Source organism: Notolepis coatsorum (assembly GCF_963971535.1).
Source record: "Notolepis coatsorum genome assembly, chromosome: 12".
In the NCBI taxonomy this organism is placed as follows: domain Eukaryota; kingdom Metazoa; phylum Chordata; class Actinopteri; order Aulopiformes; family Paralepididae; genus Notolepis; species Notolepis coatsorum.
This window is the reverse complement of record NC_140176.1, coordinates 72,693,599-72,712,128: the sequence shown is the minus strand read 5'-3', so window position 1 is coordinate 72,712,128 and position 18,530 is coordinate 72,693,599. Positions and strand designations below refer to the sequence as shown.

Here is an 18,530-nt window from a genome sequence, read left to right as displayed (position 1 = left end):
GAGCGGTTATAACTCATGGATTTATAAGAATCAAACACTCCCGATTCATGTTCTTTGGTGGATTATAGGGATGCCCCGATCACGTTTTTTGCCACCGATACCGATCACCGATCGTCATGAGCCATATCGGCCGATACCGATCCGATACCGATCGTTTTTGATAAGAAAATAATTTTTTAATTATTTTATATAATTTTTTTTTTTATAAAATATATATATTATATAATTAGACTTGTACCCTTTATTATCTGCGAGACATCGCCACCACGCAACAAGTCAAAATGCTCGCTATCTGCAAACAGCTCCACTGTCTGTGTGTACTCTAGTAGCCTCCAGCTACGGCCAGGATTCTCTGGCGCTGCAGCTGGACCCTAGTATTAGTATAAATCACATTCAGCAAGCCCTCAGCTCGAATACACATCGAATACACATCGAATCAGGAGCTATCTGTAGCTAATGCTAGCCGGCTATATAACGTTAAGACAACGCCTCAGTGAACTATTTAGTTCAATGGGACATTTTGTTTTGAACAGTGAACTAACGTCAGCTAACGTGAGCTAACGGAGGTATCAACGTGCACTACTAGACTTGCTGGAGCATTTGTTGATATCAGGAGCTATCAGTAGCTAGCCGGCTACTAAAAGTGAATAGTTGACTGGGTAATTTTGTTTAAACAGTAACGATAGCTAGGTAGCTAACGTTAGCTCCACGGTCGAATGCACTATAGACTCGAGCAGAGGAGCCCTCTGTGTTTACAAACTTTACACGGGTGCGGGCGGGGCAAGGGAGGAGGAGCGGAAGTTTGTAGGTCCTGTGTGTCTGAGACAGACAGCGAGTGAGATCTCCGCTTGATCGGTTTCCGCGATCGGCGAATATGACTCATTATCGGAATTCACCGATCGCATATTTATACTGATTATCGGCCGATAACGATCGGTGGCCGATCGATCGGGGCATCCCTAGTGGATTATGTTATGGACACGATCGACATCAATACTTGGAATGGCGATCAGATAATTGGAATATTCTTTTTGGGGTACATCCAGCAAGGTAAGGGCTATATGGTATCAATCTTGCGTTGATCCAATAATTCCTTCATTGCAATCGGAGTGTGTAATGTACTGTGTAACGTATTCCGTTGGTGACGATCAAAACATAAAAAAAACGACCCCACCCTTTCATGCATTCATGATGAAACATAATACCGATAATATAGAGTTGATTTCGAAATAGTAGCGTATACAGGCGAGAAACGGCATGTTTTTTAGTGAAATGCACGTATTGCTGCATAGCGTAGTTTTCTGGGATTAGACAGGATCACTCTAAAACTATACTCATATTCAACACGGTAAAAAATATTTTTCACAAATTGAACGATAGATACTCAACTCAATGTCAAATGGGCAATAGTATTATATCCATAGCTATGATATATAATATAGTTTTAGCCCTGCAAACAGGGGAGGAAACTAACTTTTTGGCTTACCAGCCAACTGGCGAGTATATGATTTTTTTTACCAGCCAAACAGATTTTTTACCAGCCATAAATAAATCGCTAATTGTGATAATTACTTTTGTATGTCTTCGTCTAAATTGATTTTCAAGTAATAATCACACTGTGTCTCTACTCTTTAAAATATGTATTACCATAAAACATTAATAAGTGTCTCTACTCTTCACAATATTAGCATAAAACATATATTAATCACACCGTCTCTACTCTTCAAAATATTAGGATATCACATAATAACATGAAAGAGGGAACTATTCTGGACTGGGTTGGGCTGAACTGGGCAGTGAAAGATGCTGGGCTGGACTGGGTTGGAGAGGGAAAGTTGGGCTGGTCTAGGTTGGACTGGGTTGGGCTGGACTGGGCTGGGCAGTGAAAGAACCAAGCATTGCACTGTAATGTAATAGCTAACGTCACAATGACCAATCGCAGCCACTCTTATTGTCTGGGACCAAATACAGCCACGCCCCATTCCCAGTAAAAAGTGGGAATCTCTAGAATGGGTTTCGGGCGACGCTGTATACGGAAGTGATGATAGACAACACTTTCTGTTGTCAGTAGATGGCAGCATTGGTTTAAAATTAAAAGGTGAAAATGTTGAAAACTACATGAATACATTTCCCAAGATCCTTAGCACAGGTCACAGGTCACTGGGATGTGTCTATTCTTCGCTGTGATCTGAACAGCGGTAAACTATTACTGTGACCTCTGTATAGCGACCGCGAATGGTAAATTAATTATCTTAACAAAAGTGTGCTGGTAGCGTTACATATGTTGTCTAAAGGGGGACATATGGTACAATTTAAGATTTTAATGATAATCGGCATATAAAGGACAACATAAGGCATCGTTAATTTGTAAGAAACCTCAATGAAAACGGTAATATTCGCTATTGTTATGAAAATGTGCTAGAATCGTATAAAAATGTGGACGCATTTGGTCTACGTTCCGTTAAATAAAACAAAACTTGAACTTGACTTGTTACATTTGCACTCTGGTTGGATGCCAAACGTATTCTGGTTGTACTGTACTTGTGCTGTATGATGACAATACATTGGAATCGAATCTCATGTCAACGCTAGGGGTTCAGCAGGTGTATTCTGAATGACAAGTATGACAACATCACCGTTGTGAAGGGCATATGGGCGAGTGGTGATATGGGGGGAAACACGGTAATAATTCGGTAATAATAAAATGTCACTCGGCTGCATTTAAGCAAAGCCGCTCAGTATAGTCCACTATGTTGAACACGCGTTATGGTAGCTTGTTACATGCTAGGTAGCTAGCCGGCTAATGCTGGTTGACTTGAGTGAGGTGAATCGTTAGCCTCACGCCCACTTGTCATTCTCATCCGACTCGAAGGAGATGCGTCGCATGCTGTTGTTCGCCCCCATGTCAGACCGCACTGATATCCGAAAGCGACGACTCTACATACAATTATTTTCATCCACTGATGTGCTTTTGTCTAAGTTTGTCTACGTTGTCAAGCCGGTGACAGGAGTGTGTAGGGCTGCACGCAGTGGTCTGTCCACTTCCCCTAGATGGGCGGCATCTTCTAGAAAACGAGTGTTCATTGGAGGAGCTTAGAGCGCAATGATGATGTTCATTGGTTATGGATTATTATGAGGCGCAAATGGGAGGAATCATAAGGGGGGGGGTCAGAGTTCGGCTTGTGCCAGCGAGCGAATCAGCAGAATGATTTTTTTGTTTTGTTTACTACTCGCCAGTGTGGCGAGTGCTCTTCATGAATCACTCGCCAAACATAAAGAATACTCGCATTTGGCGAGTAAAGTGGCCTAATTTCCTCCCCTGCCTGCAAACACCGCCACGTATTCCTATACTTTAAAGCAGTGGCCTTTTAACCAACACAGTACACAGCGCCCTCTGGCGCTGATTGAGTTAATAGAGCTCCATGATATTGACCAAAACATTGCCCCCCCCCCCTCTGAATATTGGTATGGTAATATGAATTACAAAACACATGGTGGAGGGAAATAAAGAAAGGGATAAGCAGGGACATACTGTCTGTGGAGGTTTTTTGTAATAATTCAAACAAAGGTTTTGAGAGGAATTTCACATAAATGGACTTTTATGTTGTAATTCTGCAAAAGTAGTTATGAGATGCAATGACATCAAATTCACACCTGACGTGGTTTAAATATAATTTCAAATGTATGTTATATATATATATATATATATATATATATATATATATATTAGAGCTGGGCCGTTAACGGCGTTAACGTGCTGCGTTAACGCTATACTAGTATCGCGCGATAATATAATGAATGCATTAATCTAAAAAAAAAAAAAAAAAAAAAAAATGTAATACATTTTTTTTTTTTTACCTTTATTTACCCAGGGTAGGTTCGCTGAGCACAGATGCTCTTTTTCAGGAACGCCCTGCTTCACATTCACACAGTTCCATTCACACCTGGGAGCTGCCCAGTACAACCACAGTTGACACCATTGGCCACTGAGCAACTCCACTGGAGCAGTTGATTCAAGCCATGTCACATAGTTCAAGTTTGAAATGATTATTTCTGTTTTGCTCCTGAGAGTGTGCTAGATACTGTACTGTACTGGTAATATTATTTATTTGTGTTAACTTCTGAATAAAACAACTTATTAAACACAAGTACATCTTATTGAACATTATTTTGATATTTCATTACCAATTATCATAGCAAAACAGCTTTTTCAAATAGTCTGTAATGCATTTTGGAAACGGGAGATGGGCTCATGGTGTAATGGGCCACCTGGCCTGAGAAACGTCAGCTAACGTGAGCTAACGGAGGTATCAACGTGCACTACTAGACTTGCTGGAGCATTTGTTGATATCAGGAGCTATCAGTAGCTAGCCGGCTACTAAAAGTGAATAGTTGACTGGGTAATTTTGTTTAAACAGTAACGATAGCTAGGTAGCTAACGTTAGCTCCACGGTCGAATGCACTATAGACTCGAGCAGAGGAGCCCTCTGTGTTTACAAACTTTACACGGGTGCGGGCGGGGCAAGGGAGGAGGAGCGGAAGTTTGTAGGTCCTGTGTGTCTGAGACAGACAGCGAGTGAGATCTCCGCTTGATCGGTTTCCGCGATCGGCGAATATGACTCATTATCGGAATTCACCGATCGCATATTTATACTGATTATCGGCCGATAACGATCGGTGGCCGATCGATCGGGGCATCCCTAGTGGATTATGTTATGGACACGATCGACATCAATACTTGGAATGGCGATCAGATAATTGGAATATTCTTTTTGGGGTACATCCAGCAAGGTAAGGGCTATATGGTATCAATCTTGCGTTGATCCAATAATTCCTTCATTGCAATCGGAGTGTGTAATGTACTGTGTAACGTATTCCGTTGGTGACGATCAAAACATAAAAAAAACGACCCCACCCTTTCATGCATTCATGATGAAACATAATACCGATAATATAGAGTTGATTTCGAAATAGTAGCGTATACAGGCGAGAAACGGCATGTTTTTTAGTGAAATGCACGTATTGCTGCATAGCGTAGTTTTCTGGGATTAGACAGGATCACTCTAAAACTATACTCATATTCAACACGGTAAAAAATATTTTTCACAAATTGAACGATAGATACTCAACTCAATGTCAAATGGGCAATAGTATTATATCCATAGCTATGATATATAATATAGTTTTAGCCCTGCAAACAGGGGAGGAAACTAACTTTTTGGCTTACCAGCCAACTGGCGAGTATATGATTTTTTTTACCAGCCAAACAGATTTTTTACCAGCCATAAATAAATCGCTAATTGTGATAATTACTTTTGTATGTCTTCGTCTAAATTGATTTTCAAGTAATAATCACACTGTGTCTCTACTCTTTAAAATATGTATTACCATAAAACATTAATAAGTGTCTCTACTCTTCACAATATTAGCATAAAACATATATTAATCACACCGTCTCTACTCTTCAAAATATTAGGATATCACATAATAACATGAAAGAGGGAACTATTCTGGACTGGGTTGGGCTGAACTGGGCAGTGAAAGATGCTGGGCTGGACTGGGTTGGAGAGGGAAAGTTGGGCTGGTCTAGGTTGGACTGGGTTGGGCTGGACTGGGCTGGGCAGTGAAAGAACCAAGCATTGCACTGTAATGTAATAGCTAACGTCACAATGACCAATCGCAGCCACTCTTATTGTCTGGGACCAAATACAGCCACGCCCCATTCCCAGTAAAAAGTGGGAATCTCTAGAATGGGTTTCGGGCGACGCTGTATACGGAAGTGATGATAGACAACACTTTCTGTTGTCAGTAGATGGCAGCATTGGTTTAAAATTAAAAGGTGAAAATGTTGAAAACTACATGAATACATTTCCCAAGATCCTTAGCACAGGTCACAGGTCACTGGGATGTGTCTATTCTTCGCTGTGATCTGAACAGCGGTAAACTATTACTGTGACCTCTGTATAGCGACCGCGAATGGTAAATTAATTATCTTAACAAAAGTGTGCTGGTAGCGTTACATATGTTGTCTAAAGGGGGACATATGGTACAATTTAAGATTTTAATGATAATCGGCATATAAAGGACAACATAAGGCATCGTTAATTTGTAAGAAACCTCAATGAAAACGGTAATATTCGCTATTGTTATGAAAATGTGCTAGAATCGTATAAAAATGTGGACGCATTTGGTCTACGTTCCGTTAAATAAAACAAAACTTGAACTTGACTTGTTACATTTGCACTCTGGTTGGATGCCAAACGTATTCTGGTTGTACTGTACTTGTGCTGTATGATGACAATACATTGGAATCGAATCTCATGTCAACGCTAGGGGTTCAGCAGGTGTATTCTGAATGACAAGTATGACAACATCACCGTTGTGAAGGGCATATGGGCGAGTGGTGATATGGGGGGAAACACGGTAATAATTCGGTAATAATAAAATGTCACTCGGCTGCATTTAAGCAAAGCCGCTCAGTATAGTCCACTATGTTGAACACGCGTTATGGTAGCTTGTTACATGCTAGGTAGCTAGCCGGCTAATGCTGGTTGACTTGAGTGAGGTGAATCGTTAGCCTCACGCCCACTTGTCATTCTCATCCGACTCGAAGGAGATGCGTCGCATGCTGTTGTTCGCCCCCATGTCAGACCGCACTGATATCCGAAAGCGACGACTCTACATACAATTATTTTCATCCACTGATGTGCTTTTGTCTAAGTTTGTCTACGTTGTCAAGCCGGTGACAGGAGTGTGTAGGGCTGCACGCAGTGGTCTGTCCACTTCCCCTAGATGGGCGGCATCTTCTAGAAAACGAGTGTTCATTGGAGGAGCTTAGAGCGCAATGATGATGTTCATTGGTTATGGATTATTATGAGGCGCAAATGGGAGGAATCATAAGGGGGGGGGGTCAGAGTTCGGCTTGTGCCAGCGAGCGAATCAGCAGAATGATTTTTTTGTTTTGTTTACTACTCGCCAGTGTGGCGAGTGCTCTTCATGAATCACTCGCCAAACATAAAGAATACTCGCATTTGGCGAGTAAAGTGGCCTAATTTCCTCCCCTGCCTGCAAACACCGCCACGTATTCCTATACTTTAAAGCAGTGGCCTTTTAACCAACACAGTACACAGCGCCCTCTGGCGCTGATTGAGTTAATAGAGCTCCATGATATTGACCAAAACATTGCCCCCCCCCCCTCTGAATATTGGTATGGTAATATGAATTACAAAACACATGGTGGAGGGAAATAAAGAAAGGGATAAGCAGGGACATACTGTCTGTGGAGGTTTTTTGTAATAATTCAAACAAAGGTTTTGAGAGGAATTTCACATAAATGGACTTTTATGTTGTAATTCTGCAAAAGTAGTTATGAGATGCAATGACATCAAATTCACACCTGACGTGGTTTAAATATAATTTCAAATGTATGTTATATATATATATATATATATATATATATATATATATATTAGAGCTGGGCCGTTAACGGCGTTAACGTGCTGCGTTAACGCTATACTAGTATCGCGCGATAATATAATGAATGCATTAATCTAAAAAAAAAAAAAAAAAAAAAAAATGTAATACATTTTTTTTTTTTTACCTTTATTTACCCAGGGTAGGTTCGCTGAGCACAGATGCTCTTTTTCAGGAACGCCCTGCTTCACATTCACACAGTTCCATTCACACCTGGGAGCTGCCCAGTACAACCACAGTTGACACCATTGGCCACTGAGCAACTCCACTGGAGCAGTTGATTCAAGCCATGTCACATAGTTCAAGTTTGAAATGATTATTTCTGTTTTGCTCCTGAGAGTGTGCTAGATACTGTACTGTACTGGTAATATTATTTATTTGTGTTAACTTCTGAATAAAACAACTTATTAAACACAAGTACATCTTATTGAACATTATTTTGATATTTCATTACCAATTATCATAGCAAAACAGCTTTTTCAAATAGTCTGTAATGCATTTTGGAAACGGGAGATGGGCTCATGGTGTAATGGGCCACCTGGCCTGAGAAACATAAGGAGGAAAGAAAAAGTAAGGACTTACTTCTGATCATTATTTGGGTAGAACACACATTTTGAATGCCTTCGGCAGGTTTTTTTTTTTTTTTGAGCCATTTTAATCTAGATTAATCTAGATTAAATCCAGGATTGCAGATAGATTAATCTAGATTAAAAAAAAATAATCTATGCCCACCTCTAATATATATATGTTTTGGCTTGTTTCTTTTATCAGTAATTAGTCTGACACATGATGACAAATGACAAAAAAACATTCTCAGAACCATCTGGCAATGCAATGTCAATGCCAGTTGGCTGTGATGCTTGGCTGGTAATGAAGCCCATTCACGTCAATGTTAAAACATTGCTAATAAAATACCACTTCAAGCACTGAAATAGTGAAAACAAGCTCAAGCTCAAGTGGAATGATAAATTCATGAGGACCGGACTCATTTTGTTTTGAAACAGCTTATATGTAAGTGAATACGTTCACATGGATCTAAGAAAATAAACATGGCGGCAAAGTGAATAAAGGGAATTCAAAAACATTCCAACTTGAGATTTCATTACCACCTTTTAAAAAGATCATTTCAGTGGAAAGAAGATTTTCAACATTGCTTCGGATAGGGAACTGACCCGAATATCGATGGCGTAGGTCTTCTCCCAACCCTTGACCTTTTGACATATTCGCTCTAAAAACGGCTCCAGAAAACATATGATCTCCACCCTGGTTTCTCGCAGCTGAAAAACAGAAGTCTGTGTGTTAATGTACAACAGGCCACCTCCTCTATATCAAAAAGATGTATGAATATTAATACTCTTGTTTGCTGGTTCAAGTCAAGTAAAATCTAGGAGTTGGGGAAATAATATCAATATACTTTTCCCCACGATATTGTTGATACCGGTAAGCTATTTCTATAACAACACTGACCACATCCAATTCTAGATGGCATGTTGATGCCTGCTATTTTTCATGGTATACTGTTTCAAGGCTTTAAAAGAAAGAGGGCTGCCCCGACTTAGTCGATTCATCAACCACAATTGTCAGTCAATGTTTGTTTTTTTCCATACTGAATGAGATATGTTGTGAAAAATTATCAGAACATCTCTGGTAAGCATGAGATTTAAAAGAGGCCTCACAAAGACGTCACTTTAAAAACTACTTTTTGCAATATCCCGAACCCATTGTATATTTGTATATTATTACTTATTACCTTTTACTCTTATGTTTAGCATTCAGTTTCAGTTTATTTTAAAAAGAACAGTACACATTAATCAACATTTCTGTAAATGTGTCAGTTTTAGCCAGCTGGCTAATTCGCAACTGTAGTCCTTTTGGCAAGATGTTATATTTGATATTATTGTATTTTATTCTTACGACTTTTTCTCGTATCATGTCTTTATTTTTAATTTTTTTACAATCCAGGCGGGCATGGCCATCTACATTTCACTGCATGTCTTATGTATGTGACAAATAAAACTCTTGAATCTTGAAAAAACCCTAATGCGAAAGACATTTTAACGTCAAATGCCGACAATGTTGTAATGTTCATGGAAAGACTGAAAGGCTTTGCATATCATCTAGTAATTGTTTCATGGCTTTTTCCTCATATACTAATGGGTCTCAGACACCTACCTGGTCCGATGCCAGGGACTTTCTGAGGAAGCTGAGAAGTCCAAATTCTTTTGAGAACAGTAAGGATGTCTGTAAACCTTTTTTGACAAAGACGACAACAGGAGTTAGAATTCAACAGAAAACTACAGGCCTAATAGCAACTATACTCCATGTAAAGCTGAACGTCAGCTAAATGTAACGTCACCACTCATAAAATCGGGTATCATGGAACCAGACAGAGGTCACCACTTGTATTTACTGCTACGTTCATGTGGTGTTGGGTATATCAGACAAACACTTTTTTTTACCCAGAAATAGCGAATTGATAAAACAATGTCACAAAGTCTGAGAAGATTTTGATACCCGAGTTTCTGAGTTGTGACGTGACGCTTTGACCAGCGCCACCATTGGCTAGTTCAGCCACAATTAAAAGGTAAACATGGAGAGAATCACATAATTTTGGGTAGAGTGGAGTAGAAAGGAATGTTAAAAAATATTAGTAGCTTAAAGCCATATTTTCAGAGGTTTTGAATAACCGTATTTACTTAGGCTTCATTGCTATTGTTGCAATGTTTCATCCGACACATGAACGCTAGCAGGTTGGATGAAAAACATCACAAAAATGAGCCCTTGAATCAAATGTCACTTTTTCTGTTTAAGTCAGTCAGCCAAGGAATATCTACTTGTGTTTTCATGAGATGTTTATTTCAGGCAGGTTAAGTAAACTCTTTTCATGGTAACAAAAGTAAAACTTAAATAGTAATAGACGGGGTGTAACGGACCGTACACAAAAACCACGGTACGGTACGTACCTCGGTTTTGAAGTCACAGTTCGGTACAGGTTTTCGGTACAGTGGGGGAAAGTTTGGCTTTCCATGTTCCACTCAGGGGTGATGTAGTGTGCAGTAACTAATTGTACTTGTAGGGCTGTCAACGAATATTCTATATTGAAATTAATAATCGACTTGTAAAAAAAATTATAATAATAATTATTATTATTATTATATTAGATTGTGAAAAAAACAGCCCCCGGTGGGCGGTCGTTAGTGGTTAACACTTTGGTTGCCTAAGGTTAAATTCATGATATACCATAGATTGCCAGCGCTATTTGTCTATGGAGAAAGTCCCCTTCTTTGCAGGGCTATAACTTTTTAAATTCTATTGCTACATTGCCATTATTAGGGCCCATTCAAAGTCCTATATGTATTGTTCATTGTGTAGCAACGTTAAACTTTTTCATTCACATATTCATAGTAAAGTATGGTCTAATGTATAAGTATGTTTTCATCTCTTTCTGCAGCTTTCTCCAGAACGTGATATATAGCCCCAAATGCATTATATTGATGATGAAATACAGTTTGATGGCAATCAGCGCGATATAAAAACTTCCAACTAGACGTACTTCTAGAAGTTACTACACGTCATCTGATGTTGACCGGATGGGCGAGGGGGCGTTTATAATTCCGTGGGCAGCGTTATACCAATCATCTAATGTGGGTCAAATGTTGATAATAGCAGTTAGTATCAAAGACGGTAACGTTACATGCTGAAACTCACCCCAGTCTCCGCGCGCCGTTTGGCGATCATCGTCGAGTAGAAATTTTATCATTATGGGATATATTTTTACCCGGTCCATCTCCAGCTTGTATAATGGTATATACGTCCAAATCATGTTGTTTATCGAGTTATTGCCAATCGATCACCGTGTAGCGTGACGAGCCAGAGTCCCATGAACTATAGCGAGCGCCCGGAAGTACTACGGTCGTCATGACAACCTCTATTCAACATCCTGTTTGGCGATTGCGCCGATCGGCCACCAGATGGCGCTCCTGAACTGCCAGAGAGCTCAGTGGGTCCTGCTGGTGGATCTCAGGCCAGCGGAGGGGGCATATGAATCCGATCGCAGATTTTTGAAATATTGATATAAGGACGCTGTACAGCGTCCCCCGGCAACTTGAGCATGGCCAGCAATGACGTGAAAAGACTTTTCATGGCAGTCAAAGTGTTAACATACCGTTGTATTTGTTCGGTACACTACACAGCCGTTCGGTACGGTACACACTGAAACGGTTCGGATACGTGTACCTTTACAGTAATAGTATAGTAATAGTATAGTGTGAATCTATGTGAATCTCCAGACATCTCATGGCAGAGCCTGAAATGTGGCAAGTAATAGCAACCCCTCCCCTATCCTTATCACAACACAATTGGAATGTTATTGTAGAACCTAGTTCTACTGACTGGCTAGTTTTTTTTTTTTTTTTTTTTATTATCTTTCTTCCCCTCCTTTTTCCCGATTTTCTCTCCCCATCCCACCCTTCCTGGTTGTTGCGTACTTTCCCCTACTGTTGGTCCGGGAGACCGGAGACTGTCACATGCTTTCCTCCGACGCATGTGCAGCCTGGGGCAGGCCAACCTGGCCGCGCAGGCTCTCACCGGGGAGAGTGTAGCGTGTGGGAGGCCACACTATCTCTCCTCAGTTCCAGCCCTCGCTGAGCAGGCGCCCCGACCGAACTGTAGGGGTCGCTGTCCACAACGCCCAGGACCCACCCTTCAGCTTTCCCACCCTCTGATACGGCCAATTGTATCAGTGTGAGGGGCCAGCCAAGCTGATAGCAACGCCGGGAGCTGGATTCGAACAGGCGAATCCTAGTGTCTCCCGGTGTTGGTGACGGACGTAATCTCCGTGCGCCACCTGCCCCCCACTACTGACTGGCTAGTTCATAAGGTTCTTAAAGGGGAACTCCAACATTTTGGGAAATTAGCTTATTTAACATCTTCCCTGGAGTTAGACAAGAAGATACATACCTTTTTTGTCTCTGTGCGTGCATTTTAGCTTTGGGAATAGACGCTCCGTTAGCATAGCTTAGCTTCATCACTGGAAGTGAGGCAGGACAGTAGCCTTACAGTGCCTTACAGTGTATTGCAAGGTCTGACATTGACCAAACTTGATATGCATGACCTTGGTGGGCTCTAGGTCAACTCCTGAAAAGGGGGTCAATGTCAGACTTTGCAATCAAAAGTTAGGGGGCTAATAACCCTTGCCATAATTTCAGTGCGCCCCCTAACTTTTGATTGCAAGGTCTGACATTGACCCCCTTTTCAGGAGTTGACCTAGAGCCCACCAAGGTCATGCATATCAAATTTGGTCAATGTCAGACCTTGCAATACACTGTAAGGCACTGTAAGGCTACTGTCCTGCCTCACTTCCAGTGATGAAGCTAAGCTATGCTAAAGGAGCGTATTTCCCAAAATGTTGGAGTTCCCCTTTAAGGTCCCCCAAGTTTACACGTAACTTGGCAAATCTGCATTTTCCTTTGATGGAATGACCTCCAACACACTAAGGTTTGAGATTCTCCCCTCTGTTGTATAGTTTAGGACCTTGATCTTTACCATCTATCAAGTTTAACCGGTTTCAGTAAATTTCTTTGTTTGTCCTCGTTCTTTCTTGACATGTTGTTTGATTTGAAATGCTTTTATGAGTTATTTCTGTATGCAACTCGTTGTCACTGTAAATGAGGGAAACCCCAGTGTCTTCACAAATATAAATAAAGGTTTGAAATGAAATGAAATTCAACTCCAACCCACACATCAGAACAAAACAAAAAATGTAAACAAAGTGCAGTACCAAGAGAGGATATTTGCCTAGAGGCCACTGTTTGGCGGCATTACAGAATATACATAATAAAAAATCTTTAGTAGCAGCTCAGACTAAAGTGCAGGGACTTTTTAATCAGGGGGCGGGGCCTAATTAAATGTATTCTGCAGTCCCGCCCCCAATCTGCCTACAGCTTGACGTTGAATTGGAAATTATGGAAGATGTGATCAAGTTTGGAGATAATGGATACTCTGGATTGATTGAAAACTTTATTAACAGATTGCAGAATGGGTGATTGATTGAACACTTGATTAACAGATTGCAGAATGGGTACAATACAGTACAGCTCAATATACACAATTGTTAAGGGGATGCAGACCAAAGAAAGACTTTCGTCTCCCCCATTTTCAATTCATCATATGAATGGAGATATGGGTACTGTAGCTGGCATTACATTTGGTTTGGAAAACACTTGTTGGAAAGCAACGACGAAGCTAACTAACTATTAAGTTGAATGCAGACGAATTAAACGGCAGATAAGTTAAATAACTGTCTAGTTTCAGGCAAATGCTGCGGATAGAAGTAACTTTAATAACGGTACAGCTTTCAGTTTACCTAAGAGAACCAAAACACCTGCATGCACAGCTACGGTCTACTGTACGTTAGCACGTTAACTTATGAGTCTCTTACCAAGTTCATTCTCGGTTTGTGTTAGCATGCACTCCTGTCCCAAATCCCCAATGATATCGTGACACTTTAACGCAGCAGTCCGCGTGTCTTCGTCTGAAAGCAATTCGTGAAGTTTCAGAAGAAGATTCTGAGTTCCTCCATCAACATTTATGTTGGAGGACGACATACTCGGACCTGAGCTCTGCCTCCAACAAGCGGACAGCAGAGTGCGGTTACGGTACAAGATTCCCTCCTTGTGGCGTCACTTCCGGAAACAAGTCGTTCCCGGATTTCAAAATAAAAGTGCCCCGAGAGGGCTCACTGCATCGGTAGTGAAGACACTTTTTTAATAAAGGCACAATAATATCTGCCTAGTGCCTACCACTAGTTGAACAATCCTAAATAAGTTTCCTTGCATTATTTCAGTTCCGTACTGAATTAATTCCCTTCATTTAGTAGTATGTTCCACAAATCATTCCCCTTTCCCCCACCCCACCTACCCAACCTCCTCCAATGTACAGTTTCTTCCCCCTCAAATGTATATACCCTCTTTTTTAGACCCTTTTCGTATCACAAACAGTACTGTATTTGTAGATCTGGTATGTCATAAATGTCTAGATGTAGCAGTACTGTCTATCTGTATGTCACTTATGTGTCATATATGTTATGATGAATTGAAAATGGGGAACCCTGATGTAAACAAGACGAAAGTCTTTCTCTGGTCTGCACAATTGTGTGTATTGAGCAGTGATGCCACAGATTACTTGTAAAAATTATCTGATTACTGATTACTCCTTTAAAAAGTAATCTAGTTACTTTACTGATTACTTCCCCCTGCACCCAGCTCGCCTCATCACCTCTTCCAACACCTCCCCTCTGGTAGGAGGTTCAGGTCACTGGGCAGTCACGCGGTTAGGTTCAATAACAGTTTCTTTCCCAAGGCCATACAACTGCTTAACTCCAACTCCTCCTAAATTTACCCCCTGCTGTTATGTTTCTTCTGGTCTAGGTTACATTGAACTGTCATCTATAGTTTTTCGTACTGTACTGTTTCTGTCATGTATTTGTTCTAGGTGGTGTTTTCTGTACTGTACTGTTCCATGTGTCTTTTTATGTTTTTGTGGTGTATTGTCGCAGCTACCACCTGCACCGTGCTTGAATTCCACCGGCCTGGCCGTGTGGCAATAAAAGGAACTTGAACTTGATTATCAAAGTAACTTAGTTACTTTTAAAGTAACTAGGTTACAAAGTCGTCGTCGTCGTCCCCCTTGCTGCTGCCACAAGAATGACAACAGTTTTTTTTAAATAATGCTTTATTGAAAGTGCATAATGTCATAAATCATGATTGGCTCATCAGCCATCAGGCCATACTCCGGTCTAGCTGACTGTACCCCTGGCTCTCTTATCATCAGCATTATGAGATAGTAACTAAATAGTAACGTTAGGTTGTGACTATAACCAAGTTCTGTTAATTAGGGGTGACGCTTGGCATCACTCTGCACTCTCTCGCGTACGTGCACGCGCACTGAATAAATTCCACAAATGTACCTTTAATACCAGTATTAGTCTGACCACACCCCTCATCAGCTTACCTTCATAAGCAGGTGTGTGGTCACCTGCTCTCCTCCTTCCCAAGCTTTCACCACAAGGTGAGGTCAAGGGCTGCAGCGGCCGTCGGATGCCAAGCGTCACCCCTAATTAACAGAACTTGGTTATAGTCATAACCTAACGTTCTGTCTCATTAGGGGCTCTGCTTGGCATCACTCTGCACAAAGGGAGGCCAAGCGGAGCCACTGGCCGACAAATACACCCCGCTGAAGGCCCCCCACAACCAACAGAACAGGGAGGGCCGAGCCCCCCCGACCCCCCCTAATGGAGGGCACCCCCCCTATTAGAGGTTTACCGGGAGGGCGACGGACCCGACCGTGCGAAGAGGCACTCAAGCAACTCAACGCACAGGGTGAGCAGACCGTGGCTTGACCCCACGACTACACACACGCACAACCCGCATGCCACCCGGGAACGAACGGAGGGAAACAACCTCGTTACTGCCCCCAGAATCACGGGATCAAGGGCAAACCCAACCCTGTGGCAAGGCCGTAGCAGCGGAGCGCGAAGGAAGACCCAGACCCACCAAAAGGACTGGACTCCCTGGAATGGGGGCCCGGAGAAGTCCATGATGCCAGCATCAAGACCCCACCAGGCGGGCACTTAGTGACCCCGCCCCCCACATCGCCAGCGTATTCGGACAAAGCCCCCTCAGCCGAGCGGGCCCTGTCCTCCCCAATAGTACACCGTCTGGCACACTGGCCCTGCAACAGGCAGACAGCATGGCCGTAACACACAAGAGTTAACCAACGGAAGCAGGCAGTGCACCGGGAAAAAAGACCAGGCAACAGGCTGTTAACCCTAGCCTGGAGACTGCGGACGAGACAGGCGCCAGAAAGGACAGCTGAACACAGCCGCCCCGGCGGAAGGGGCGTATGCTGGCGTTGTCGCATAACCAAGCCTCCACAGAGAAGGCTGACACGATCGGCAGACGTCATGAACGTGCAGGGGCACCCTCAACCGGTGAACCCGGGAGTTGACACTGCAGCAACACACCAGATAACCAACCACCCAGGCGTTACCCTATGCAATGGTTGGTCCCATAACCCCTCAGGAAAAAAAACCCAAAACACACCTGCGGCACTGCCGCAGCCCGTGTTCCAGTTTCCAACAGGGTTATCCCGGGCCTACGGGTCAACGAAACATTACCCCGGACCGGGCCCGGTGATACGGGGAGCACAGGGTCCCCCGAGGAGGCTAAAACCACCCCAACAGGCCCCTCTTCGCCATGCGTAAGAGAAGAGCGTAAAAATGGAAGACCAGCCCCAGCACCCCGCACTCGGTAGTCCCAGGAGGTCACCCAACCAAGTACCAACCAAGACCAACCTGCATGGCGGCCGAGATCCGACGAGATCGGGCGCGTACAGGTTGGCACGGCCGTAAGCCATTACGACAGTGTAGAATACAATGTACCCAACAAGGGTTCCATAACGCTCAACCCTGTGACACCCGGACCGACCTAGCATATTTTCCCCCTGAAAAAAGCCCAAGTCCCTCAGGGTACCAGAACAGCAGATCTGCATCCCCGGCGGACAACGGGTGTAACTGATCTGGACCAGCGCGACCAGAACCAGTCCTGTGCCCTAACCACGCCAACTTGCCAACCCCAGGAGAAGGGGCAGATATGCGTGTTGATCCTAAAACATAAAAAGAAGGCGCCACCCAGACGTTTCGGTACGAACCGCGCCCGGCGGCCCACCCCCAGGGCGTGAGACCCTTCCCCATATGTTCAGATCCATTCCGTTATCATCCCCTGATATGAACGGGAACCCATCGACAACCACACAGGGTGTCGGAAGAGGAAAAAAAAACCATCCCAATTGCTTCATAAAAACGCTGTTTTAACCCCAAGCAATCAAGGCGCGCCAGTCAGCCAATGTCCAACAGAACATCCTGAGCTAGCACTATGTGTGCGTTTTGACATACCCACATCAACAATAGGCTGTTTAGACCATCTTATTGAATCCCCAAGACGCCCAGGGGAACGACAAGAGGGGCGAGATGCAATCAACTCCATGAATGAATGAATGAAAACTTTACCCAACAGATTGCAGAAAGGGTACAACCCAGTACGGCGCAATACACACAATTGGTTAAGGGGAGGCAGACCTGAGAAAGACGTTAGTCTTGTTTCCATCAGGGACCCTCATTTCCAATCCATATAGACACATCCAACTCTTTATAATAATAAAGAAAAAGCATCACCCGTATGACCCAACTGCACAGCTGGGAGTAAAAAACCTGTTTTCACATGATTTTAATCCAGTCACTCTTTTTAATCAGAGTGTAAGACCAGACCCTCCCAGAAACACCTTCCCACATGAGTTTATAGTCATGAAAAAGATATGCCAACTGTGAGTCACGTGACCAACCGACTCAAGTTTACACATAAATCGGGCGCAGCAGAACTGTGAGCCCTACGCCCTAACTCGACACCTTTAAGACACCTTAACTCATGGAAGGCGTCGCCATACAGTAGCAACACCGCTACAACTGGCGGGGAATCCTGCCGGCTCCTGTCTTGTAATAGGAGTTTGGCAGAATAACCGTTCCCTACCGTCTCCTCCGGTCGTGGATGGGCCGGCTGTGGCAGAAGCGCCGTCTCTTCCCCTGGCCCTCTTGGAAGGGCCAGCAGCGGCGGCGGAGGCAGTGGTAGCGGCGACGGAGACAGCTCGACGTCGCGGAAGCCTTCTGACTCCACCGGCAAAGACTGGAGGCGGAAAATGGGGTTGAAGAATGGATCTCTCCTCTGCCATCTCTCTGCATGTTGAGGTCATCAACCGCAGGGCCTTCCTGAACAGACCAGCGTCGGAGAGGGCGGCCGTCAGAAGAGGAGCTCTCTTCTTCTCTGGCACACGGGCCTGCTCCAGCCAAAGATGACGCTGGCCCAGGGTGGCCAGGGCGCGCACTTTCCTTACCCAGCACCTGGGTAAGATGCAGGACAGCTCCTGCAGCCTGGGTGATCTGATCGCATTTTACCTCGTTCAGATCCGTGCCGCCCGTCATGATCCCCGATACAAATCTAGCCAGG

At 43.3% G+C, this 18,530-nt stretch overlaps 1 protein-coding gene across 1 annotated transcript in view; it reads right to left on the bottom strand.

Annotated features, from left to right (window-relative positions):
- prkdc (protein kinase, DNA-activated, catalytic subunit) overlaps positions 1–14,078 on the bottom strand; it is a gene marked incomplete at its 5' end in the record, with an annotated part of 219,814 nt that extends 205,736 nt beyond the window's left edge. The window contains 3 exons of the mRNA XM_084325881.1: positions 8,646–8,750; positions 9,646–9,722; positions 13,913–14,078. Coding sequence (XP_084182007.1) covers positions 8,646–8,750; positions 9,646–9,722; positions 13,913–14,078 — 348 coding nt within the window. The remainder of the gene's footprint in view (positions 1–8,645; positions 8,751–9,645; positions 9,723–13,912) is intronic.
- Positions 14,079–18,530: the final 4,452 nt, after the last annotated feature.